Here is a 27,500-nt window from a genome sequence, read left to right as displayed (position 1 = left end):
CAGCTGCAAACACAGACAAAACAGGAAGTGAACAAACGAGCAATGACACAGGTAGCATAGGTAGTAGGTAATGTAGGTAGGTAAGGTAGCATTTCTATTTTTGACGGAGCCGTTTCTAACTCGCGACAAGCTCAACAGAGCAGATCGCACCAGACAGGAAGTCAGACACAGAATCGGCATAATCATAAAACTTCCGTCTTTCAAAATAAAACAACCCGCGCAGCCTCCCGATTGTATGTATTTCAGCAACAAACATGAATAAAACCATCTAGCTACGTAGCTACTGACACATGACATCAGCACAAAAATCTAAGAAAATTACCAAATCAACCAAAACTGAGCAAGTTAACAAAATCGGGCAGTTTAGTTGTGCTGCTACTACAGTAATTACGGTAGACTAAAGGCACTCAATCAGATTTGATTGGGCTGCTACTACAGTAATTACGGTAGACTAAAGGCACTCGTTCAGATTTGATTGTGCTGCTACTACAGTAATTACAGTAGACTAAAGGCACTCCTTCGGATTTGATTGTGCTGCTCTGGTAAGAAATGCTTTACATTATGGGCTTAAAACTGCCTTGAAATGTAAAATAACAGGATTTTAAACATGCAATTCAAAATGCGATTAATCGCGATTAACTATGGAAATTCTGCGATTAAAAAATTAATCGTTTGACAGCCCTACTTAGAATGATTATCCGATTAGAAAGATAGAGATTAAATAAAATAGAACATAGAATATAATAAATGTGCTACCTGACTCTGTCGTATTATAGCGTCCCGCTGAAAAAGCTGCTCCACCACGATCTTCTCACTCTCACTGGGAATCTAAACACACACACACACACACACACACACACACACACACAATATTAAAATCAATTAAAATTAGTTTTTATAACATCCAGGAGAGTCGGCTTTCATCAGCTGTTACTCACAGCTATGTCTGTCATGATGTCATCTTCAAGCGCCAACTGGACCCGATCCCTGCAGAGACAAACAGGCCATCAATTTAGACACCAGTCAGTCATTAAAACAGTGAGTAAATCAACCAGTCAATAAATAAGTCAGTGAGTAAATAAATCAGTCAGTCGATAAGTAGGTCAGCGAGTAAGTCAGTAAATAAGTCAGTAAATAAGTCAGTAAGTAAGTCAGTAAATAAGTCAGTAAGTAACTAAATAAGTAATCGAATAGGTCAGTCGGTAAGTCATTAGATAAGTAATTAAATTAGTCAGTAAGTCAGTAAGTAAGTAATTAAATAAGTCAGTAATTAAGACAGGAGGTAGGTACGCACGTAAGTCAGTAAACTAGTGAATAAATAAGACAGACAGTAAGACAGACAGAGACAGTCAGACACAGACAGACAGTCAGTCAGTCACACAGACAGACAGTCACACAGACAGACAGTCACACAGACAGTCAGTCACACAGACAGTCAGTCACACAGACAGACAGTCACACAGACAGACAGTCACACAGACAGACAGTCACACAGTCAGTCAGTCAGTCAGTCACACAGTCAGTCAGTCAGTCAGTCAGACAGACAGTCAGTCAGTCAGTCAGACAGTGAGTCAGACCCTGATAGGTACCTGTAGAGGGAGGTGATGAGTCTCCAGGAGCAGTTTTCTTGCTGCAGCAGCCAGCAGACTCCTGCTGTCTTACTGTTCTGACCGGCTCTGAGGACGACGTGCTGCAGCATGTTCACCTGAAACATGAAACATGAAACATGAGGAGAATAACCCTGCTTCAAAAGAACTGCTCAACATTTTGGGAAATGCACTCATTACTGATGAAGCTACAGCTAGCAGCAGATTAGCTTGGGTTAGCACTAAGGCAAGGCAAGGCAGTTTTATTTATATAGCGCATTTCATACACAATGGCAACTCAATGTGCTTTATATAAAACAGAAAAACATGTAATTTGAGAAACATTAAAACATCAAATAGAAAGACATAAATAAAATGCTAGAAGAGAGCTTTAAATATAAGATTCCTCCCTCCTTTCCTTCCTTCCTTGACTCGAGGACAACAGGAGGGTTAAAAATGATTTCTGTTCTGCTGGAAGTTTGTTCCAGTTGTGTAAAAGCTGTTTCATCATGTTTAGTTTGAACTCTGGGCTCAACTATCTGACCTGAGTCAGTAGATCTCAGAGCTCTGGGCTCAACTATCTGACCTGAGTCAGTAGATCTCAGAGCTCTTGACTCAACTATCTGACCTGAGTCAGTAGATCTCAGAGCTCTGGGCTCAACTATCTGACCTGAGTCAGTAGATCTCAGAGCTCTGGGCTCAACTATCTGACCTGAGTCAGTAGATCTCAGAGCTCTGGGCTCTACTATCTGACCTGAGTCAGTAGATCTCAGAGCTCTGGGCTCAACTATCTGACCTGAGCCAGTAGATCTCAGAGCTCTACTGGGTTTATATTCTACTAACAGGTCATTCATGTATTCTGGACCTAAACCAGGGGTGTCAAACATGCGGCCCGTGGGCCAGATACGGCCCGCAGAGGGGTGCGATCCGGCCCACTTGCCATCCTGTATTCTTTTCCTTCCTTCCATCTGTTCTTCCTACCTTCCTTTTTTCCTTTCTTTCTTCATTTATTCGTTCCTTCCTTTCTTCCTTCTGTCCTTCCTTACATCTGTTCTTCCTTCCTTCCTTCCTCCCTCCCTTCCTTCTGTCTGTCCTTCACTGTCTGTCCTTCCTACTTTTCTTCCTCCTTCCTTTTGCCTGTCTTTCCTTCCTTCCCTTCTTGTTTCCTTCCTTCCTCCGTTCTTTCCCTCCATCTTTTTAATGATCCGGGCCACATGAGATCAAATTGGTCTGTATGTGGCCCTCGAACGAAAATGAGTTTGACACCTCTGACCTAAACCATTCAGTGATTCAGTGACTAAGACATAAAACGAGCGTCTACCTTCTCCTGGCAGAGCGTCTGATAATCCTCCAGCAGCTCGAACACCGCAGAGGACGAGTGTTTCAGAAAAGACCCGAGGAACTCTGGGAAGAGACTGGCGGCCGCTGAAGAAGAAAGAATAAATAAATAAATAAAAATCAAAGACTGCAGCGTCACGAGCAGGCGGGGGGTTCCTGTCCTCTGAAATGAGGCCAACCAGGAAGTAACTTAGAGCTGCATTCTATCAAAAGGCCACCAGGGGGCGACCGTCTCTATACAAGTCAATGGAGAATTCACCAACTTCTCACTTGATTTCTAACCTCAGTAAACGTTTTCAAAATGTGTTTATGGTCTCAATCGCTAGTTTAAAGCCTTCTTCAATGCAGTATGATGTTCATTTGGGACATTTTGGCCTCCCTGATTTTATATGTGACGATAAAGCAGGGTATGCATTAGGGCGTGGCTACGTCCTGATTGACAGGTTGATTGACCATTGTCCTCGAGATCCAGCCCTCGCAACCATAGCAACCTCCCCGCTCCGCCCATGGCCCCGCCTCATGCCCATATAAGTAGAATCCGTGTTTTTATTTTTCCCAGCATGCACCTGAAATTTTCAAGATGGCGCTGCCTAGATTAGAAACTATTGGCTTCCGAGCAGCAGTCCACAAACCAATGGGTGACGTCATGGATGTTACGTCCATTTCTTATATACAGTCGATGGTCACGAGGAGCTGTGTAGAGTCGGGTGCGTTTGTTTTACTCACCGGCCTCTCCCGGGTCGTCCTCCTTCAGCAGCGCCGAGCTCAGGTTGGCGATGTCGTCCGTGAAGAAGCTCGTGTTCTCCATCGGCAAAACGGGAGAGGTGTACATGATGTTCGACGTCATCGTCCAATCGCTGTCGTCCAAATTCTACACACACACACACACACACACACACAATCATTTAGAAGAACATTATTATTATTTTTGTGAATGAAACTCATCCCCAGTCGAAGAGTAAAAGAAGTGAAGAGAAGTTGAAGTTTAACCCTTTATAGGACACTCATTGAAAGGAAGGGAGGAAGGAAGGGAGGGAGGAAGGAAGGAAGGGAAGGAAGGAAGGACGGAGGAAAGAAGGAAGGAAGGAAGGTAGGCGGGAGGAAAGAAAGAGAGAAGGAGGGAGGGAGGAAGGGAAGAAAGAAGGAAGGAAGGAAAGAAGAAAGGGGGATGGAGGAAGGAAAGAAGGAAGGGAGGAGAGAAGGAGGGAGGGAGGAAGAACAGATGGAAGGAAAGAAAGGAAGGAAGGACGGAGGAAATAAGGAACGAGGGAGGGAGAAAGGAAAAGAGGAAGGGAGGAAGGACAGATGGAAGGAAGGAAAGGAAAGGAAGGAAGGACGGAGGAAATAAGGAACGAGGGAGGGAGAAAGGAAAAGAGGAAGGGAGGAAGGACAGATGGAAGGAAGGAAAGGAAAGGAAAGAAGGACGGAGGAAATAAGGAACGAGGGAGGGAGAAAGGAAAAGAGGAAGGGAAGAAAGAAGGCAGGGAGGAAGGAAAGGAAGGAAGGACGGAGGAAATAAGGAACAAGGGAGGGAGAAAGGAAAAGAGGAAGGGAAGAAAGAAGGCAGGGAGGAAGGAAAGGAAGGAAGGACGGAGGAAATAAGGAACAAGGGAGGGAGAAAGGAAAAGAGGAAGGGAAGAAAGAAGGCAGGGAGGAAGGAAAGGAAGGAAGGAAGGAAGGAAGGAAGGAAAGAAGGAAAGAAGGAAGGAAAGAAGGCAGGGAGGAAGGAAAGGAAAGAAGGGAGGAAGGAAGGATATTTTGGGATATTTACAGAAGTTACCAAATATAATTATTTGCCCAATAAAGGGTTAATATAAGAGAAGAGAAGATGTGTGTGTGTCTCACCAGACTGCTGGCGGCGTTTCTCGGTGTGTGTGTGTATCGAGGCGTTCGACCTCCTGGAGCCAAAATGGAGGAAACATCTGGAACCCTCGGAGTCACTGAGGAGATATTAGAGATATTAGACGAGTAATGAGCAGGGTTGGAAAGGTTACTGTGGAAATGTAATAGATTACAGATTACTAGTTACTCTGTTTATAATGTAATAAGTAATGTAACTAACCAATGTTTCCATCTGTTAATAAATGTTCCCTCCTTCCTTCCTTCCTTCCTTTCATCTGTCCTTCCTTCCTCCTGTCCTCCCTTTCTTTCTTCCTTCCATCTGTCCATCCTTCCTTCCTTCTGTCCTTCCTAAGATCTAAGATCAGCTGTTAGGGTAAGTGTTTCCTCCTTCCTTTCCTCCTTCCTTTCTTCCTTCTGTCCTTCCTTCCTTCCTCCTGTCCTTCCTTTCTTCCTACCTTCCTTCCTAAGACCTAAGATCAGCTGTGTCCCATTAAGCACCAGAATCTAAGCCCAGCTCTGTTGTCATGGATACTGACATGATTAATAAGGGAGATCATTTCTTATAAAGCAACATTTATCTCTCATTGTAAAATGTATTCATTAGTTCATGTAGATTTTAGAATATAAAATAAAGATATTTGATGAATAAAGTGAGTTTAATTGGTACTGTGACTCCATTTAAGCCCACATCATGATTTATTTACTAAACATGTTAAAAAATATTGATTTCAAAGAATTAAAAACAGCAATATATGTATTCAGTAACATGTTAAATATTAAAAAATGAGGAAAAAACCCTCCTGAGTAAAATCTTAAAGGTCTATCAGATACAGATTGTGTTCTATGGTTGCTATAGATACAGGTTGTGTTCTATGGTTGCTATAGATACAGGTTGTGTTCTATGGTTGCTATAGATACAGGTTGTGTTCTATGGCTGCTATAGAATTAAAAACAGCAATATATGTATTCAGTAACATGTTTAAATATTAAAAAATGAGGAAAAAACCCTCCTGAGTAAAATCTTAAAGGTCTGACTTCAGATGTAACCTCCTTTTGAACCTTTTTATCAGTAACTGTAATTTAATGGCACATTTTTTCTGAGTAGCTGTAACGGAAATCAGTGATTGTGTGTGTGTGTGTGTGTGTGTGTCTCTCTCCTACCAGCCTGTCTGAACAATGAGGCAGGAGTGTTCCTCATCATGGGGCGAGCCGGCGTTACCGCGGAGACGACGGGGCTGCCGCTGCCGAGGGACGGGACTGACGGGAGCAACAGTCAGGAAACAACAACACTGACACTTCTGACTTTATTACAGGGATGCAAACGGATAAGCAGCACTCGCACTCTTAACCGTAATAATTTCCACAATAAATCACAATACGACTTTTTCACTAAATCGTGCAGCTGAAGGATACAGGCGACGGCGCTCTTCCTCCTCCTGCGGGCAGCGATCGTCACCTCGTCATCTCGAACCACCGGAGACAGCAGATCACTCTGACCCCTGCGAGACAAAGCGTACGTATGAGTATGTGAACAACAAGCATTTTATGAGTCTTCAAGTTTAGACTGATTTTAGTTTGTGTGAAGCTGTTTGAGTAACTTCTGTCTAAGTATAATTCGATTTATTTATTTATTTTTTGTCGGCATCAGTGTTTAATTTTGTCCTCACACACACAAAAAAACAAAAGTAAATAAGGAAAAGAGATCGAACATGACAGTTTTTAGTATTTGATTATCTTTTTGATGCTTATTTAAGTTATTTAAGACTAGGATTATTTACTTTAAATTTAGTCATTAGTAGTATAAACTAGCTAACTGTATATAAAGTAGTATAAACTAGCTAACTGTATATAAAGTAGTATAAACTAGCTAACTGTATATAAAGTAGTATAAACTAGCTAACTGTATATAAAGTAGTATAAACTAGCTAACTGTATATAAAGTAGTGTAAACTAGCTAACTGTATATAAAGTAGTATAAACTAGCTAACTGTATATAAAGTAGTATAAACTAGCTAACTGTATATAAAGTAGTATAAACTAGCTAACTGTATATAAAGTAGTATAAACTAGCTAACTGTATATAAAACTGCATACATCACTCATAATACTGCAGTACTTTTACTATAATACTGCATACTACATCACTATAATACGTATGTACTTTTTACACAACTATTCTGTTTGTTTTTAGTTAATGCGTCTGAATATTAAATGGGTTTTGTAAATGGCTAGACATTTAAAAAAACATCCATTCATTCATATATATTATTATCTTGTGTATAAGTAACATATTCTCAGCTCTGTTTGGACCTATATTAAAATATCCTGCTTAAATAAATCAAAATAAACAGCGACAGCTTTATAATATGAAGCAGTTATGACAGCTAAAAGCTCTTAAAAGTTAATATTAATGGGTCAGTCAGTAATTAGTATAACTACTTCTAATTAATGGCTGTTATTGAGGTTCTATATATAAATAAATCAGTATTTAGCCTGTTAGCAGCTGCAATGATGAACAGAGTGTTACGGTTACATTGGTGATTGTGTTTATTAGTGACTTTCTCACATTTTAAGAAACCTAACGAGGGGTTATTACGTCTTCTGAACACATTTGAACTTAAATAAATGGTTAGATACTAAGACGTTAAATTTATTAAACTATAAAGTCCTTTTTTAAGGAGAAAGCTACGTGACAGCACCAGTTAACACGGTCACCGGTTTAACAGTAACACCTGCAACGTTAGCACTATTAGCCACCAAAGCTAACTCATTAAAGTAAGCTGATGCGGGCTAGTCGGCTACATTACAAGCTACCGAGGAGAAGCACAGTTCACACTCAAGACTGAGCATGTAGAGGTGTAAAAGGTTATTAAAGTTATAGTATTAATAATCTTATATTTACCACTCCATGGCAACGGGCTGTCTGTTCCCGCTTCACGAGGTTTAACAGCTTCTTCTTCGTGTGGATAAATGATGGTAGTTGTTTAACAGCGTTAAAGAGTGATAGCGCCTCCTGATGGGCAGCTGGTGGACTGTATGTTTTATTACATATATTAATTAGAAAATAAATGTAAGTGTAATGTGTTACAACTCCTCAGAATAAAATGTGTAGTGAAATTACAGTTACTTATGTTTGAGGTGAAGAAATAATGTGTTAGTAGACACCTGCCAGCCAATCAGAGATGAGTATTAATTTAGATTTTTGTGTGCTCATGGTGTTAAAACAGTAATCCTTTTATGACAGACACTTTAATAATGTATATTCAGTGTTTGGGAATAACTAGTTACATGTAATGACTTCACATAATTACATAATTTAATTACAAACTGTTACAGTTATAGTTACTGGTGAAAATGTTGATAACAAAGGAGGTTACATCAGAAGTCAGACCTTTAAGATTTTGCTCAGGAGGGTTTTTTCCTCATTTTTTAATATTTAACATGTTACTGAATACATATATTACTGTTTTTAAGTCTTTGAAATCAATGGTATTTTTAAATGTTTTGTAACTAAATCATGACGTGGGCTTATTTGGAGCAAACATGGGTAGGGTTGGGTATTAGTACTCAATACCTTTAAACGTATCGACCAAAATGAATCGACACCAAGTCTTATCGAAACGTCCCCCGTCAAACTATTCCTGCAACCGATCATTTTTACACCCAGAGCTAGAAAATAGGAAGGCAAGGCAAGGCAAGGCAAGGCAGTTTTATTTATATAGCGCATTTCATACACAATGGCAATTCAATGTGCTTTACATAAAACAGAAAAACATGTAATTTGAGAAATTTACGCGTCATTTGATTTAATTGACTTATACAAACACACATACATGGATTCATAAGTGTGTGTGTGATGTATGCTGTGACCCACATGCTGATTTGGGGCATTTTGTATTAAAAACTATTAGTAATGTGAAGGTTTTCTACCCACATAATTGGTGTCGAATGAAGTGTTGGTCACTTTAAGGGCACTTGGATTAGTACTGGTATCATAACTTTTTAAACGATACCCAGCCCTACACATGGGCCTGATAAGTAACATTACTTTGATGAAGTAATTGAAATAGACATTACATTGCATTACTTATTACATTTTAAATAGAGTAACTACTAATCTATAACCTATTACATTTCCAAAGTAACTTTCGCAACGCTGTTAATCACTTTACATTGAAAGCACATTTGAAGGAGATATTTTAATAGTCAGTATGAACAGGAGGAATGATTACAGAGAAGAAAACCTCTTTCACTGTCTACAGGTATACGGACGCCTGACTGCTGTTTTAAAACGGTGAGCTTATTGACTGTAAGAAGTCATCTGTCTTCCAGTCCACTAGCAGCCGCTGTTGCCTCAAACACACACTTAAATCGGTGTTGAACACAGAGGAAACAGGAACACACAGCACAGTTTTTATCCAGAAAGAGAGAGCCGAGTGAAGAAAATCCTCCAGGACCGCACCGGGGATTCCTCACTGCAGAGGCCGGGTTTGGAGCTCCGAGAGCCGGGTAGAGACAGGCGCACGGCCCGGTAGTATTTCTGGAGGTTTTGTTAACCTGGAGCCTGACAGACAGAGAGTGACACAAGAGGGAGAAGTTGGGGGACAGATGGAAAGATGGAGACCACAGGTAAACTTTTCTTGTTGCGTGGCAGAATGAGAGAGAGAGAGAGGGAGAGAGAGAGAGGGAGGCAGATAGAGAGAGAGAGAGGGCTAAAATTTAGCCCCAGGCACCAGTTAAATGCTGGTAGATTATTTCACTCACTAGCCCCAAAAAACAATGTTAATCTAATTGAGTGGTTGGTAAAATTTGAACATTCATTATCCATTTGGGCAGTGGACAAAAAAGTTCATTTTGACCCCTGGACAGAGAGACAGAAAGGTCCAGTGTTGCAGTGAATGAAGCCTTTATTCTCGTTCTGCTTAAAAGACTTTCTTGAAACTACTGTTCAGTGCTACACACACACCATTCATGCTGTCATTTATAGTCTAACTTCCATCTATTTTATGTTATTGGTAGTTAAATAGACTAACCTGTAATATTACTAAACAGTAGTTACAAGTAATTAAAGGACGTTTTACTTCCAATCTAATTACCTGAGTACAGTGGTGGACAGTAATTATGTAGTCTACATTAACTCAAGTACTGTATTTAAGTAACATTTTGAGGTACTTGTACTTTACTTGAGTATTTCCACTTTATACTTCCACTACATTTAAGAGGTAAATGTTATACTTTCTACTCCACTACATTTATTTAACAGCTTTAGTTACTTTTCAGATGCAGATTTGACACAATGGATAATATAACAAGCTTTTTAAAATACAACACATTGTTAAAGATGAAACCAGTCAGCAGTGTGTAGTCAGGCTCACATTTCAGATGTCTATGAGTTGTTAACAGCTCCACCAAATACTGATTCTTCCCTCTAAACTTCTCACATGCTTTCATTTCAATAAATTCTCACATGGATCCAATTTTCCACCAAAAATCCAAGATTAGAGAAAAAGTCCAAAAACTGAAAACAGACTTGTTTATCAGAACTTTGTTTTTTCTCTCACCACCCCTTATCTACTGACCCTTTGGAGGGGCCCCACCCCTAGGTTGGGAACCACTGGACTAAACTTTGAGCACTTATTGTTCTGAAGGAATTCCAACAACCTTTTAAGCTCTTGTCATGCGTTGGAAGATAAAAAAAAATCTTATCAGTTGCACAATAAAAGATATTTTCTAAAGTATTTCCCAAATTAAATCTGCATTTCATCATCCTGGTAGCCTGGAATGACTGAAGCAAAATATTAACATGTTCATTTTATTTATATACCAGTAACCAATAGCAGTGATGATTCACAGGTTATTTTGTGTTTTGGATTATATGCGTTCAAATTTTTAAAAAGTATAAAGGGCTCAAAAGGTCTGCACAAACAGCTATCTGGTACTTACTGTAATGAACAAAATAATCAAAATGCACTAATAAAATATAAGAATAAGTTGATGATAGAATAAAAAATAGAAAAAAAAACAACAACCCTGTGCTCCACAAGATGAAAAATACACCAACGGACAAATGCAACAAATTGAAACAACAACAAGCAAACGGACAAATAAAATGCAGATTTAAAAAGACATAAATGTGGCCGTAAAAGTTGAGCTTTATGACCACAGTATATTAACATTTTGCAATACATCAAGCTACAGTAAATGTAACATAATGTAAGATTTATCATGTTTATTTCTCTAACGAAGATCTTTAATACTCACTTTCTCTCTTTTTGCAGTTTGAACAGTCGAGTCTTCGAGGTTAAACTGTAAAATATAAGCTAATATACATTCAGGAGTCATGGCCGACAGACTGTTCAATCTATCAGCCAACAGGCGCATCGTCGCCGGCCTGCTGGTCAACCTGCTGTCCTCCATCTGCATCGTCTTCATCAACAAGTGGATCTACGTCCACTACGGCTTCCCCAACATGACCCTTACCCTCGTTCACTTTGTGGTGACGTGGCTTGGGCTCTACGCTTGCCAAAAGATGGACATTTTTGCTCCGAAAAGCCTGCCAGTTCGCCGGATCGTGTGGTTGGCTCTGAGCTTCTGTGGATTCGTGGCCTTCACAAACCTCTCCCTGCAGAACAACTCGATAGGAACGTACCAGCTGGCTAAAGCCATGACCACGCCCGTCATCATCCTCATCCAGACCACCTACTACAAGAAGACCTTCTCCACCAAGATTAAACTAACTCTGGTGAGGAAAGCTTCAGCCGTCTCCACCGTAGGGTTTATATGTACTGGAGTAATCTGGTTACATTGACATTTTAGGTTTCGTTGCTTCTGTAGGAGGTTTCAGAGCTCTACATTGAATTCACAAAGTTAGAAAATATAAATTAACTTTTTTTGTGTTGGCCAATGGAAAATGTAGAAGGTCAGGGCGAGTTGATCGTTCTTATTAACGACAACAACAACAAGATAATTAATCTGTAACTAACTTGATAATGGAGTTATGGTTGTGATAAATATTTTAAGGAAAAGTGGTTGCAACTTTTCTGTATGATATATGACAGTCAACTAAATATTTGGGGTTTGGGACTGTTGATCAGACAAAATTGGACATTTTAAAGATGTCTTCTTGAGCTTTAAGACATTTTACCACACATTTTTTCACTGTTTTCTGACATTTTATAAACATAACAATGAAATAGTTAACTGAGAAAGTAGATAGTAAATATCAAATTGATCGATAATGAAAATAATTGTAGTGTTCTTGAGGTTTCTGGGTGGTTTGTAGAGGTTTAGGATGTTTATTCAGGTGTCTAGTTCCTGTGTAAACTATGATTTATTCCACCTGTCTGTATTTCCAGGTGCCCATAACATTAGGAGTGATACTGAACTCGTACTATGACGTGCGGTTCAACGTGCTGGGGACGATGTTCGCGTCGCTGGGTGTCCTGGTGACCTCGCTGTACCAAGTGGTGAGTGAATCTACGCGCTGAAAAATAAAACCTATAACAAGAGAAAAGAAAGATAGAAAGTGGTTTCTGTGAAATCGGCAGGAATAAAATAAATCTATATCTCTCTGTGTCTTCCTCAGTGGGTGGGAGCTAAACAACATGAGCTCCAGGTGAACTCCATGCAGCTTCTGTACTATCAGGTATGACTTTGACTATGAATAGTGTGGTTGTAACAGTAAAAAGGTCATTAAGTACAGAATACGACCTGATAGAGGGAATGCTGAGGATCACCAAAGTGAATGTGATATATCCTCTGGTGACCCTGATATTGCCTAGATAGCCATGCCTTTACCATGGATTTAAAATAGTAGTATATGAAGATGTTTTCACTTTAAACTCAACTACAACAAATGTCACACAAGCCAGTGAACTCTCTTGTCATTTCATTTGATTTCCTGATTTCTGCCTCGAGTTGTCTTTGATTTCCAAAACTCCAAATCGTCAATCGGTGGACGAGCCTCACAATGAGATCTAGGTCTAGTTTTAGATTTGATGTAATTTCTCTCACGATTGTCAACTTTTATCTCACACAGCCCAAATTCGCACAGTGTAAAGGGGCAACCATTGCGCACAATGTTGTTTAATAAAAAGATACTGAAGAGGGAAGGTAACACTTTCACTTTTTTGCTAGAAGTCAGTTAGAAAACTAGGTCCCTAATTTCTCACAGTTTAATTAAAACATGTACTTGTACCATCTACTCCCATCTTATAACTGCCTACCAACCATTTTTACTCCATTTGGCGGTTATATAACATTAGATGACTCTCCAGCTATCCATCCCCTAAAAACTCGGCACCATTGAGACTGATTTTATCGGTCAACGGCACCAATTAGCTGCTCAAAGTTATCCAAAGTTGAATTTAATGTGATGTAGATTTGTTTCACCCCCTCGATGAAATCCACTGATGTCGATTGCATTGAAAGTGATTGAATTAGCTGTGAAACATCATTGTCCCAGCCTTAATAGAGGTTGTTGGAGCTGAACGCGTCCTTAAATATTAAGACTGTAACTGTGATATTAATATGTAATGTGATGTAATGACAGTAATGCTAACACAGTGAGTATCCTGTCAGGCTCCGCTGTCGTCAGGCTTCCTGCTCTGTGTTGTTCCGATGTTTGAGCCGCTGACTGGAGACGGAGGAATATTTGGACCCTGGTCTCTGGCTGCTCTGGTCAGTTTCAACATCACACACACACACACACACACACACACACACACACACACACACACACACACACACACACATTATAGTAATAAAGAAGATCTGTCATTAAGTCGTCTGTGTAATTGCAAATTTGCCGACTAATATTGGGATAGTGTATTAATTATGCGATGATGATTGTGTATATACGTTAAACTCCAAGCTTTTGTAGCCCCGAGTTCGTCCTGTTGCCGCGGTAACAGTGTTTTGTCCTGTCGTCTCCTAGGTGACGGTTCTGTTCTCAGGCTTGGTGGCGTTCCTGGTCAACCTGTCCATCTACTGGATCATCGGAAACACCTCTGCTGTCACGTATCCTCAAATATACAAGGGGGGGGCAGGGGGGCAAAGAGACCTCAAGGGGTCTGAAAGGGTGGTCCAGGGGTGATTAGAAGGGTTCAGGGGGTTCAAGAAGGGGTTTCGAGGTTGGTAAGGTGCCAGGTACTTCACAGTGTCAGGGCTTCTTTAGAGGGTTGATGGACTTTTCAGGGTTGGTCAGATTTAAGAGATTTCTGACGTCTTCTCGAGGTTTAGGTCCTTTTTAAAATTGACTATGTCTCTCATCTCCTTTGGACGGCTTAATTTGGGGGTTCTTATCATCTTGAGGTAGTCTTTGGTTTTTACTGAGGTGCTTTCTAGGTTTGTGGAAAGAGTTTCAGGACTCCTTGAGAAGGTTTCTGATCTCCTTGAGGTGGTCTTTGGTGCTTCTGAAGAGGTTTCCAGGGGTTTAAAGACTTCTTTTGTGAGGTTACAGTCTTCTTAAGGGGGTTTTTGGTTTTCTTGGGGAGGTTTGAGGGCTTTTTGAAGACTCTAGTCTTCTTGAAGGGGTTTCAGAACTGCTTGAGAAGTATTCACGAAGAGGTTTCTGGGGTATTTAAAGGATTTTCTGGTCTTTTATGAGTTTTTAGGTGTTCTTGAAATGTTTATTAAACGTCAGGAATTTATTTTGTATAAAAGTCCAAACTAGTTTTTACTCTGTTCTTCTCTCCACGTTGTTCTCTTGACTCGAGTCCACAGCTACAACATGTTTGGTCACTTTAAATTCTGCATCACTCTGATTGGAGGATATCTGATCTTCCAGGATCCGTTGTCTCTCAACCAGGTGAGTCTTCCTCTGATGATGTAAACCAGGGGGGTCAAACATGCGGCCCGTGGGCCAGAAACGGCCCGCAGAGGGCTCCAATCCAGCCCATTTTCTTTCCTGTCTTCTTTTCCTTCTTTCCATCTTTCCTTCCTCTCTTCTTTTCCTTCCGTCCTTCCTTCCTTCCGTCCTTCCTTCTTGTCTTCTCTTCCTACTCTTCCTTCCTTCCTTCCTTCCTTCCATCTGTCCTTCCCTTTCTTCCATTTTTCCTTCCTGTCTTCTTCTCCTTCCTTCCCTCCCTTCCTCCCTCCCTGTCTTCTTTTCCTTCCTTCCATCTGTCCTTCTCTTTCTTCCATTATTCCTTCCTGCCTTCCTTCCCTCCCTTCCTCCCTCCTTCCCTTCCTCCCTATCTTCTTTTCCTTCCTTCAATCTGTCCTTTTTCCTCCCTCCCTTCCTTCCTCCCTTCCTTCCTCCCTCCCTTCCTTCCTCCCTTCCTTCCTCCCTTCCTTCCATCTTTTTAATAATCCTTCCCACATCAGATCAAATGAGGTTGTATGTGGCCCATGAATGACCCTCCTGCTTTAAACCCTCCAGTTACAATCCTGTAATTATTTTCTCTAATCCCTCGTTCTTCTACTCGTCTTCCTGTCTGATTCTCAGGCTTTGGGGATCCTTTGTACTCTGGCGGGTATCCTGTCTTACACTCACATCAAGCTGGCCGAACAGGAGGAGGGAAAGAGCCGCCTTGCTCAGAGACCATAGGCTGACTCACCTGTCAATCAACTGTATGGACGGCCCACAGACTGTGTGACCGGCTGCAGAGACCTCTTTATATAAATATTTTTTATTTTATTATAAGTATTTTTTTAGGAGAGTGACGACTTTCATCATGATTTCCTGAGGGGGATTAAATGGGTACGACACATCGAGACGTCCTCAGCTCTTCGCGCTCTTCTGCTTGGTCCTTTGCTCTTCAACAGTGAGGTTAATGTTTTTAAGGGAAACTGAAGCTCATCAAATCTTGCAGCTCGACTTTTAAGACGTTTTGAAGGGAAAATGAGAAGCAAAAAAAACGAAAAAAAAAACGCTTTTAAACAGATGCATGCAGGAGGTGAAAGTCAGTGTCATTTCTTCACACAATTCCCGCCGTTGGTGTCGAGCTGTTGATGGACTGAATGACAGCTTATGCATCCGGTAAACAAGGTTTCCTAATAACCAATCAGAGGGAGACTGGAGGACTATGTCATCACCGAGTGAGCAGCGTTAAAGGACTATGATGGGAGTCTTATTTAGTTAAAGCACCATTGAGAGAGGCAGCGAAACCTCATTTGCTGTTTGAGGCAGACATTGCCATAAAAACACATATATTATAATAGTAATGACTTTGGTGAAATAATAGTAATATTTCCTGCTATTTCTGTCCGTCCAGCAGAAAAGAATGGCAGCTCAGACCGACTCCAAAAACCAAATGTTTCAACAGAAATACATCTTCTTCCACGTGTTCTTAGACATTTGAGTAGCAGACTAAACTGGAAGAAGTGGATAGGAATCTAGGATTTGTTGAAGGAACTTTAGCTCAAATCTGTGTGTTTCAAAGTGTTTCAAAACCTTTACCTGCTCTTTCTGGACTCTAATCTGTCCAGTAAACCACGTCAATGTCAGTTTTTTTTTTTGCTTTAAAGTGAAATCAGATGGCAGTGGAATGAATGTCATTACCAAATTTGTAATAACTGCTTGGCTGCAACAATCAAAACGTCCACAACATCATTAATCCCATTTTTTTTTGTTTTTTTGGAGCAGCTTCTCGTACACACAGCACAGTAAACAACTAAATTATACAATATATATAACACACAAGAGGAATAAAAACACCAGGGAGCTAATGTAGATTATAAAAATCTATAAATTAATGCACAATAACAAAGATCAGACAGGAAAAATTGAAATAATAGGCCATTTGGCAAAAAAAAAACAATATAACGTGTTTAAATCCTTTGTTTTTATTATTATAGTAAGTTTAAATTATCGTAATGTACACACTCAAATCTGAACCTATCTATTAGGTTCCTACTGTTTTCAAGCTGTGTATTAATACACACTACTGAGCCTAAATTAGAAATTAAGCTGCCTTTCATTTTTGTTTCTCCCACTCTGCGTTTGATTCATCTGTTTTTTAAAAAAAAATTGAATTCAAAGCTGAAAAATGAGTTTGCTCTGAGTTCAAAAACCAAAATTTGCTGCACAGTTTGAGTTTTAAATGATTGTGTGAATGAGCCTTTAAACTGAAAAGTTACCTGATGAATCAAACAGCAGAAACAGCAAAAATGTGGGTTTATTATCTTTTGTTTTGTTTTTGTTAGTGATTTAATAGATTGTTCTTGTTTTTAATGTCTACAGTATTTAAGGTTCTAGTTTCAGGCTGCCTTTGGTCTCATTCAGTGTTATTTTATTTTATTTGTAACATTTTTTTTGACAGAATTTGTTCAAATTTTATGACTGATTTGGAGAAAGAAAGAAAAAAAAACAACATTTCAGCTTTGTGGTCTGCTCTGTTGTCATGGTAACTGTTCAGGCGGGTTGTTGTGCATTTAATCAGTAAGTCATTTTACTGTCCTTGAGTCATTTTTACTTCAGCCTCGCCACATTTGACGGGACGGAGGTCCAAACAGAGCGCGCTCAGTAGGTTCACAGCTTTAGAGCGAGGCTTTCTCTATTTTAACTTCTACCGTGTTGAACATGTTCACTCTGCTGAATAAAGACTTTTGATTTTGTGATTTTACAGATTGTTATTGGACTGTTTCTCTTGCTTATTGAAGGTTTATGGATAGTTTCCATGGATACTACAGACAGGCATGAAAGTAGAAAAGTGTTACCAGCTTACATAGGACAGAAGAGAAGGCCTGTCATGATACTTTCATTGGACGATATATTGTCTCAGAAATAATCACGGTGGTACTGTTCTCCCAATACAGTCTATGGTTCTCCCTGCGTGTTGTGTGCTTCGTGTACGTTATCACAGTTTAACAGTAAGCCAAACTCAGGTATCACACTTGAGCCAGGATCAGAGCGTCTTGCTCTTTTTATTTCCTTATTTTCTGTTGAAATACCACGAGTGAAACTGCAAATAAAAGACAATACAAAACCTTAGCGACACAGTGTAAAGAAAACTAATAAACAGTAATGATAGTTAAAGAATAGCTATAAAACTACACGGCACAAATGAGCCGTTTATCTTAACAGTAGGCTGATACGCATTGTTGCTAAGCAACGCTCACTTTACATCAGCTCTCAAATTACTTTTAACACTTTTTGTATGACTTCCCAGTCAATAAACATCACTCATTACAATACTAAACTTAGCATTACATATTATAGTATATATTACATCAAATATCACATTAACAAACTTACAGCCATTGCTTTCGTGAGTATGAGAAAAGACGATTCAGAGTGACCAGCCGTCTTTCTTACTGCTGGTTGCTACGTTACTGCAAGTATAAACCGTTATGTAGCCTTCAAAATAAAATTCCAGATCGCTGTACAACTATAACTGAGCGTGTGTGTGTGTGTGTGTGTGTGTGTGTGTGTGTGTGTGTGTGTGTGTGTGTGTGTGTGTGTTTCTTATGCAGAATTTCTTACCATAAATTTAAAGTAAAAAAGTAATTCAAGTACCTTAAATCATAAAAATTATTCTGAGAGCAGAACAACGATAAACAATATTATTGTCATTTGAAGATGATTTTATAACATCGATATAATGATAATATAATAGCATACACTTCTGTAAAAACACAGACATTATAGTTGGGGACAGAGTTATTTACCTTTAATTCCTCTGCAGGATGAACACAGTGAGGAATGGAGGACACTTCTCACTTAGCCAATGTGACATGAATAGCCTCTTAGCTGCTAATGTAAAGTGTGGCAATACTGAGGTCAAAGGTCATGTCCATGTATCATACCATGAGTCCATATATAGATATAATTATGTTATGTTATTATTATATTACATTGTTGCACGATAAGTCGATAATTATTGTGACAGGTCAAAGTAAAAGGCAGCAAGACAACAGGACAAAGGTCAGGTACAAAGATCAGAGAGTACACAATTAATGTAAAGCAGTAAAACACACAGAACATGTTAAATCATAATTTGTAAAGTAATGTAGTAGCATGGTGTAAAAGAGTAAAAAGTGCAAAGTTCCCCTCTGAAAAGTTTGGGATTAGAGGTGTAAAGTGGCCTAAAATGAAAATACTCAAGTACCTAAAAATGTAGTGAGTTAGTTTTCACCACTGAAGACATGCCATGTTACAGAGTGTGTTTGGCATTTATAGACAGGCCTTAAACTTTCAGAGGCTCTTGAGTTCAACTGTAAAGTAAAACGGACAGATTGTGAATATGGTTTCATTTATTAGAACAACTTCTAAAATGTAGTTTCCCTGTGAACAGCTCTACTGTGAAGCTTTCCTGTAACTCCGGACTGAGCTTTCAGTACAACTGTATATGTGTGTGTGTGTGTGTGTGTGTGTGTGTGTGTGTGTGTGTGTGTGTGTGTGTATCATCCATGCTATGTAAATAAAGCTACAAAAGCAGCTCTGTTCACACACACACACACACACACACACACACACACACACACACACACGCACACACACACAGGGAGGAATCTGTAACGAATGAATGAGTGGAAACAGAGTTGGTTTAGAAATATTTGTCGTCTCCTGAGGAGGAAAATCTGAACGCTGTTGGTAAAAGAAACTCACAAAGAATCTGTTCAGTTTCCACCGAAGCTCCAATTTACTCTCATCTGTTTTTAATTTCAATTAAATTACACTGAACAGTTTGGTTTAATTCACCACTTTAATAAATTAGATCAGTGTATCAGCTGTTTAGTGAAGTTACATTCTCTAATTTTGTTATAATAATGAACAACATGGTATTTCTACTACTACTGGTACATATAGTCAGTGTTGGAGGAAGTATTCAGATCTATTACAAAATAAAAATACTACATAAAAAGTTAAAAGTCCAGCATTGTCACTTGAGTAAAACTACATTTGTATTATTAGGAAAATATAAAATGCAGAAAAAGGGCTTCTATTAATGTTATATTAGTTTATATATTATATTTTTTACACTTAAAGACTAACATTGACACTGAACTGCATAGTATTATCTGTGACTATTGTAAAAATACCAGTGGTTGAAAATATATTCAGATTTAGATTACAATAGAAATACTGGTGTCTAAAAATACTCCATTACAAGTATAAAGTATAAAGTAGCACCAAATAAACTACAAGTACCTCAAATGTTTCCTTAAGTACAGTACTTGAATAAATGTGCTTCCCACCTCTCCCACACACATATAATATTATCTCTGTAACTACTGTGAACATGCAGCAGTACAACATAGCAACTATCTCCTTGACAACAGCTTGATAGAAGTGGTGGAAGAAATACTCATATCCTTTACTCAAGAAAAAGTAGTCAAACAATAATAAAAATACTGAATTTTATAAAGAATCCTATTACAGTAGTATTAGGTAAAAGTACTGCAGTATTATGAGTGATATAATTAAAGTAATAAGGTAACAGTACTGCAGTATTATGAGCGATGTAGTTAAAGCATGAGTAGTAGCCTCTAGCATTGCCTGTGAATATGACACACTTTCTTTTTAATACAAGAAAATACACCTTTATTCACTAATTAAATAACACATCTTTATTATCAAACTATTAAATAAAAGTGTGTCAACATGTAACATAATAAATATATTATTTTCAGTAAGGCATCACCTATCGAGCCTAGACGCTTGGGGTCCTTCCGTCGTTCACACGGAAGCTAATGACCGATGTTTGTTTTGCTACAGTTAGCAGGTAAATATTTCTGTTTTAATGGCACATAAACACGAAAATAAGAATAGCTAAGTAGGAATTCACGTTGTGTGTTGTTATAAGATTACACTATAGTGACTCAGTTTGCGCTAACTATCAGTTTAACGCTGTCAAAACGTTTGTTTACATCTGTTTCAGCGGCTCCATTCAAGCGGCCGAGCTAACCCGCGTTAGCCACGTTGATGCTAACTGTGTTTTTGGTTCAGTTTTTCTCTCACAAAGCTTAAACTTCAGATTATTTTAACCAAATATTAACACTGTGTGCCCCCTGAAAGACGTTTTAAGACTGATAATATGCTGATTTATCTCTTATATCACCAACATAAAGAGAGTTAATGTCACCGTTAACTAAGCGGTTATAGGGCCGTCCATACAAGGAGAGATAACTATAATTATTATAACTATAAATTAGTGTCATTTTAACTGTTATTTACTAAATGTCTTATTTTATTTTATTTGTACGTTTGCTGCTGTTTTATTGTGTTTATGTTTTTTCACTGTAAAACACGTTGAGCTGCATAACTTGTATGAAAGATGCTCTATAAATTACGTTTATAATTATTTATTAGTTTATTTTAATTTTTCTAATATTTTCTTTTATTTATTTTCATTTATCCAATATTGCTGAGTTACACCCGTTGTATGACAGATGCCCTGTAAATTAAGTTTATTATTATTATTATTATTATTATTATTATTTTATAGACTAATTAATTGAAAAGAATCACCAATAGAAAGTTAATAGACAGTTTAGAATAAAGATAAAATTCAAGAGAAGCTGAATTATTATTCATATCAACAAAAGTGACATTTTATATCAATAGACTAGTAAATAAGACATATCTTTGACATAATTGACAAGAATTGCCAATAGAAAGTTAATAGACAGATAAAACTAGATACATTTCATTTAATAGACAGAATAATTCATCTATCATTTATTAATCATCAATAGATTAACCCATACTCAATTTACTGTAAAACTATGTATTTATATTTATCATTCTTAGTGTGGATGTCCCTGAAAAGTGTTTAAATGCCTTCAGAATAGCAGCAAGTGTTGATTAGTAACTGTTTCGTTCTCCTCTTTCCTCAGTATGCCTGCTGAACGCAAGCGCTCAGTAAACATGGACGAGAAAGACGTTTGCTCCTTCAGCAACAAGGAGAAGGAGAAGGAGAGAGACGGCGACAGACGACCCGCGTCCGCTCGAGACAAGCCGAAAGACGAGGCCGCAAAAGCGAGCGGCAAAAAGGACGGCGGCGGCAAGGAGGAGAAGAGAAAGCGCCTAGAGGAGGAGAAGAAGAAGAAAGAGGAAAAGGAGCGGAGGAAGAAAGAGGAGGAGAAACAGAAAGCGGAGGAAGAGCAAAAGAAGAAAGAGGAGGAGGTGAAGAGGCAGCAGGAGGAGGAGGAGAGGAAGCTTCAAGAAGAGGAGGCGAAAAGACAACGGGAGGAGGAGGCGGCTCTGCTGAAGTAAGTGTTGGAGACAAAGTAACTCAGGAACAGTCGTCTATAAACATGGCGATAAATAGGAGCCTCTAATATCTTATTCAGCATTACTTTTCATTTGCCACATGTCTGAAGGTGGAGCTCATACCTGATAAACCCAATTAGAAGTAAAATAGAGAGAAGTATCAATTAAGGCCTGACTGATACTGGATTTTAGGGAGTAAAATAAGTCCAATATCGATATATGAAGAGGAGCATACATGAACATACTTTTGTTTTTTTGGCTATTACCCCTAAAACACTTGTGACAAAGTTATTTTAATGAAGGCATAATAATTTACCATTTGACACTCAGGGCTGGGATGTATGGATAAAATTGAATATTACAATATTTTTGACTAAATACCTCGACATCGATATTGTAGGGGTGTTTTCACAAAATATTTACACTATAAAATGAATGTGATTAGTTAAAGAATCATCAGTAATGTGGATATAGTTTTACTGTAATGCAGACAACTCTTATGCCATATCATCATATTACAATATGCCAAACTAGCTAGTCGGTTACACCTAGAGACGGCAGAATAATGAGAGATAATAAAAGTGAAAATTAAGTGAAAGAGTGTTCAGAGTTACAGCTACTTCATTATTCAGTAAGAAGCTTGACCTTTTAAATGTGCTATAACATTTATTTAATGTTTATTCAAAGGACAAGTATACAGCATGATCTAATGATACATACTAATATATAGATTACAGTCTGTACTTGTTCAAATCTGGAATATACACAAACATGTTGATATCACGCTTGTCAGAAAAAGGAAGAGATGCATTTCCTCCTGCAGTGTGTCAGCTTTATATTTCATGCATCTTGACGACCTGTGTGCCAAACTCAACGTAGCTCCCTCCACCTTTACTGTTGTCTTCTTTTCATCGTTCACCTTTCTCTCTTTCACCTCATTCCTGCAGGGAAAAGGAGGAAGGCCATCAGCTGCACCAGGAGGCCTGGGAGCGCCATCATGGCAGGAAGGAGCTCCGCAGCAAGAACCAGAACGCCCACGAGGGTCGACCCGAGGAGGCTTTCTTCAGCCGACTGGACTCCAGCCTTAAAAAGAACACCGCCTTCGTCAAGAAGCTCCGCACGCTCACCGAGCAGCAGCGGGACTCGCTCTCCCACGACTTCTCCTCGCTGAACCTCAGCAAGTACATCGGCGAGGCGGTGAGCTCCGTCGTGGAGGCCAAGCTGAAGATCTCTGACGTGGGCTGCGCCGTCCACCTGTGCTCCCTCTTCCACCAGCGCTACGCCGAGTTCGCCCCGCTGCTCCTACAGGCCTGGAAGAAGCACTTCGAAGCGAGGAAGGAGGAAAAGTCGCCCAACGTGAGCAAGCTGCGCACGGACCTTCGCTTCATCGCCGAGCTCACCATCGTCGGCCTCTTCACGGACAAAGAAGGGCTCTCGCTCATTTACGAGCAGCTGAAGAACATTATCGGGACCGACCGCGAGACGCACACTCACGTCTCGGTGGTCATCAGCTTCTGTAAGCACTGCGGTGACGACATCGCCGGTTTGATCCCGCGCAAGGTGAAGCTGGCCGCCGAGAAGTTCGGTTTGACGTTCCCTCCGAGCGAGATCATCAGCACGGAGAAGCAGCAGCCTTTCCAGAACCTGCTGAGGGAATACTTCACGTCGCTCACCAAACACCTGAAGAAGGACCACCGAGAGCTGCAGAACATCGAGAGGCAGAACCGGTGAGAATCGGACCAGACCAGACGCTGCTCCTGGAAAAGCTTCTTTTTTTTTGTCGTTGTACCTTTTTACCTTTTTAAACTCTTTGACGTTTTCTCCTCTTTCAGGCGTATCTTACATTCCAAAGGAGAGCTGAGTGAAGACAGACACAAGCAGTATGAAGAGTTCGCCACTTCTTACCAGAAGCTGCTGGCCAACACTCAGTCTCTGGCCGACCTGCTGGATGAAAACATGCCGGACCTTCCTCAGGACAAGACCGTGCAGGAGGGTGTGTGACATTTACTTCTTTCATTTGATTTCAGTCAATTAATCAAACTTTATTTATTTATATAGCAGCTTTCATACAGACTGGTGTAGTTTAAAGTGCTTTACAGTTAGCTGCTAATAAGAATAAAAACACTATCTTGCTTTTGTTCTTTCTTTTTTTCTTGCTTTCTGTGTCTTTGTCTTTCTTTTTCTTTCCTTTCTTTTTGTCACTTTTCTTTTTTTTCTTGCTTACTGTGTCTTTGTCTTTCTTTTTCTTTCCTTTCTTTTTGTCATTTTTCTTTTTTTTCTTGCTTACTGTGTCTTTGTCTTTCTTTTTCTTTCCTTTCTTTTTGTCACTTCTTTTTTTTCTTGCTTTCTGTGTCTTGTCTTTCTTTTTCTTTTTGTCACTTTTCTTTTTTTTCTTGCTTTCTTTCTTTCGTTCGTACTTTCTTTCTGTCTTTTTCTTTACGTTCTTTCATTTCTTTCTTCTTCTCTCTCTTTATTTCTGTCTTTTTGTCTTTCCATCTTTCTCTCTTTCGTTTTTATTAAGTGTTTATTTTCTTACTCTATCTATCTTTCTTTCTTGCTTGCTTGCTTTCTTTTTTCTTTTTTTCTTGCTTTCATTCTTTCTGTCTTTCTTTTTCTTTCCTTTCTTTTTGTCACTTTTCTTTTTTTTCTTGCTTACTGTGTCTTTGTCTTTCTTTTTCTTTCCTTTCTTTTTGTCCCTTTTCTTTTTTTTTCTTGCTTTCTTTCTTTTCTTCTTACTTTCTTTCTGTCTTTTTCTTTACGTTCTTTCATTTCTTTCTTCTTCTCTCTCTTTATTTCTGTCTTTTTGTCTTTCCATCTTTCTCTCTTTCTTTTTTATTAAGTGTTTATTTTCTTACTCAATCTATCTATCTTTCTTGCTTGCTTTCTTTCTTTCTTGCTTTCTGTGTCTTTGTCTTTCTTTTTCTTTCCTTTCTTTTTGTCATTTTTCTTTTTTTTCTTGCTTTCTTTCTTTCTTTCGTTCGTACTTTCTTTCTGTCTTTTTCTTTGCGTTCTTTCATTTCTTTCTTCTTCTCTCTCTTTATTTCTCTCTTTATTTCTTTCCATCTTTTTCTCTTTCTTTTTTAATTTTCTTACTCTATCTATCTATCTTTCTTGCTTGCTTGCTTTCTTTCTTTTTTCTTTTTTTCTTGCTTTCATTCTTTCTGTCTTATCTTTTTCTTTCCTTTCTCTGTCTGTCTTTCTTTCTTTCTTTCCTTTCTCTGTCTGTCTTTCTTTCTTTCTTTCCGTCTTTTCTTTTCTTTTTGTATTTCTATCCAGACAAAAAAAAGTATTTAAAACATCAAAAACAAGCACAATAAAATAAAATAAAATAAAATAAAAAGTTAAATTATGAATCTGAGTCCAAGCTGAACAGGAAAGTTTTGAGTTTCCTTTTTAAAGATTTCAACACTTCCAGCTGTTCTCACATCTGCTCCAGTGTCTCATAGCATAAAAACCAGACCAGTCTCTCTTTAGGTTTTATTTTGACTTTTGGAACAGCTAAAATATTCCCGCCTGAGAATTTTATTAAATTAAAAGTCATCCAGCGACTCCATTGAGGTGTGTGTGTATAATGTTGTCTTCCTCTCTCCCTGCTCTCTCAGAACACGGCCCCGGCATCGACATCTTCACCCCCGGTAAGCCCGGTGAGTACGACCTGGAGGGAGGAATCTGGGAGGATGAAGACGCTCGGAACTTCTACGAGAACCTGGTGGACCTGAAAGCCTTCGTCCCCGCCATCCTCTTCAAAGACAACGAGAAGAGCGGCCAGGGAAAAGACAAGGAAGACGCCAAAGGTAGAAATAATAAACAGAAAAAGAGAGATTCACAGCAGTTTCTTCTTCTTCTTCTTCTTCCGTCTTCGTGTTCTTCTTCGTCTTGTTCTTCTTCATCTTCTTCTTCATCTCCTTCTTCTTCTCCTTCTTCTTCTCCTTCTTCTCCTTCTTCTTCTCCTTCTTCTCCTTCTTCTTCTTCTCCTTCTCCTTCTTCTTCTTCTTCTTCTTCTCCTTCTTCTTCTCCTCCTCCTTCTTCTTCTCCTTCTTCTTCTTCTTCTCCCTCGTCTTCTTCTTCGTCTTCTTCTTCGTCATCTTCTCCTTCTTCTTCTCCTTCTTCTTCTTCGTCTTCTTCTCCTTCTTCTTCTTCTCCTTCTTCTCCTTCGTCTCCTTCTTCTTCTTCTCCTTCTTCTTCTTCTCTTTCTCCTTCTTCTTCTTCTCCTTCTTCTTCTTCTTCTCCTTCTTCTCCTCCTCCTTTTTCTCCTTCTTCTTCTTCTTCTCCTCCTTCTTCTTCTTCTTCTTCTTCTCCTCCTCCTTCTTCTTCTCCTTCTTCTTCTTCTTCTCCCTCGTCTTCTTCTTCGTCTTCTTCTTCGTCATCTTCTCCTTCTCCTTCTTCGTCTTCTTCTCCTTCTTCTTCGTCTTCTTCTTCTTCTCCTTTTTCTCCTTCTCCTTCTCCTTCTTCTTCTTCTTCTTCTTCTAACTCTGCTGATTGTTGTCGTTGTTTTTGGTGCAGACAGCAAAGAGGGGAAGGAGGGAGTGAGCACCACGGAGGAGCTGGAGCTGGAGCTGGAGGCTCTGGACATCGCAGACGAGCCTCTGGAGATGGAGGGACCAGACGAGGTGGAGAATGAAGAACTGGCAAAAAAGCTCCTAGACGAGCAAGGTAAAATAAAACGAGTCTAACTAACGACCCTAAACCTTTTCAGACGAGCACCTCCGTACATAAAAACACATGGACAGCTTTATCCTGTAAAAAGGAAAGAAAGACAGAAAGAAAGAAAGAAAGATAGAAAGTAAGAACATGAACACTTAATTAAAAGATTAAAGAACGAAAGCAAGGAAGATAGACAAAAAGAAAGGTAGATAGAAATAAAGACTGACAAAGAATGGAAAGAAAAAGACAAAGATAGAAAGAAAGAAAGAAAGAAAATAAACACTTGATAAAAAATGAAAGATAGAAAGAAAAAAGACAGAAATAAAGAAAGGAAAGAAAAAGACAGACAAAGAAAGGAAGGAAGGAAGAAAATGAACACTTCATAAAATATGAAAGAAAGGAAGACAAAGAGGAAAGAAAAAGAAAGACAAAGAGACAGAAAGAAAGAAAGAAAGAAAGAAAGAAAGAAAATGAACACTTGATAAAAAATGAAAGATAGAAAGAAAAAAGACAAAATAAAGAAAGGAAAGACAAAGAAACAGAAAGAAAGGAAGATAGGAAGCAAGAAAAAAGAAACAAAGAAAGAACAAAAGCCAGCAAGAAATAAAAAAAAATTCTCTACAATTATCAGATAAGAGAACAAATATGGAATAAATATGAAATATAAAATAAATATAAAATATAAAATATGAAATTAATATGAAATATGAAATAAAATATAAAATAAATATAAAATATAAAATAAACCTTTTATATATATTATTTTGTGTGTTTGTGCAGAACAAGAGGACGAGGAGGCGAACACCGGCTCCCACTTGAAGCTGATCGTCGACGCGTTCATCCAGCAGCTCCCCAACTGCGTCAACAGAGACCTCATCGACAAGGTGACTCCTTCTTTCCTTCCATCTTTCCTTCCTTCTTTCCTTCCTTCC

At 38.9% G+C, this 27,500-nt stretch overlaps 3 protein-coding genes across 3 annotated transcripts in view; 2 read left to right on the top strand and 1 right to left on the bottom strand.

Annotated features, from left to right (window-relative positions):
* The window catches only part of nup107 (nucleoporin 107), a 20,463-nt gene extending 12,764 nt beyond the window's left edge, over positions 1-7,699 (bottom strand). Inside the window, exons 1-10 of the mRNA XM_053343978.1 lie at positions 7,669-7,699; positions 6,180-6,265; positions 5,928-6,023; positions 4,770-4,864; positions 3,651-3,795; positions 2,908-3,011; positions 1,590-1,705; positions 939-987; positions 757-828; positions 1-3 (exon numbers count right to left, since the gene is read on the bottom strand). The exon at positions 1-3 is cut by the window's left edge and continues 86 nt beyond it. Coding sequence (XP_053199953.1) covers positions 1-3; positions 757-828; positions 939-987; positions 1,590-1,705; positions 2,908-3,011; positions 3,651-3,795; positions 4,770-4,864; positions 5,928-6,023; positions 6,180-6,265; positions 7,669-7,676 — 774 coding nt within the window. The 5' untranslated portion in view covers positions 7,677-7,699. The remainder of the gene's footprint in view (positions 4-756; positions 829-938; positions 988-1,589; positions 1,706-2,907; positions 3,012-3,650; positions 3,796-4,769; positions 4,865-5,927; positions 6,024-6,179; positions 6,266-7,668) is intronic.
* Positions 7,700-9,193: 1,494 nt separating this feature from the next.
* On the top strand, positions 9,194-15,600 carry slc35e3 (solute carrier family 35 member E3). The gene is made up of 8 exons (XM_053344018.1): positions 9,194-9,395; positions 11,045-11,508; positions 12,122-12,232; positions 12,352-12,411; positions 13,347-13,445; positions 13,702-13,784; positions 14,490-14,574; positions 15,214-15,600. Exons 2-8 carry the CDS (start codon positions 11,107-11,109, stop codon positions 15,313-15,315), a joined length of 942 nt encoding a protein of 313 aa, XP_053199993.1. The 5' UTR covers positions 9,194-9,395; positions 11,045-11,106; the 3' UTR covers positions 15,316-15,600.
* Positions 15,601-20,394: 4,794 nt separating this feature from the next.
* The window catches only part of upf2 (UPF2 regulator of nonsense mediated mRNA decay), a 19,292-nt gene continuing 12,186 nt past the window's right edge, over positions 20,395-27,500 (top strand). Inside the window, exons 1-7 of the mRNA XM_053313809.1 lie at positions 20,395-20,434; positions 21,549-21,923; positions 22,872-23,651; positions 23,757-23,917; positions 25,527-25,718; positions 26,428-26,577; positions 27,349-27,452. Of these exons, the coding sequence (XP_053169784.1) occupies positions 20,403-20,434; positions 21,549-21,923; positions 22,872-23,651; positions 23,757-23,917; positions 25,527-25,718; positions 26,428-26,577; positions 27,349-27,452 (1,794 nt within the window). The 5' untranslated portion in view covers positions 20,395-20,402. The remainder of the gene's footprint in view (positions 20,435-21,548; positions 21,924-22,871; positions 23,652-23,756; positions 23,918-25,526; positions 25,719-26,427; positions 26,578-27,348; positions 27,453-27,500) is intronic.

The sequence above is a fragment of the Scomber japonicus genome, chromosome 23 (assembly GCF_027409825.1).
Source record: "Scomber japonicus isolate fScoJap1 chromosome 23, fScoJap1.pri, whole genome shotgun sequence".
Classification (NCBI taxonomy): Eukaryota; Metazoa; Chordata; class Actinopteri; order Scombriformes; family Scombridae; genus Scomber; species Scomber japonicus.
This window is presented reverse-complemented; position numbering and strand designations above follow the sequence as displayed.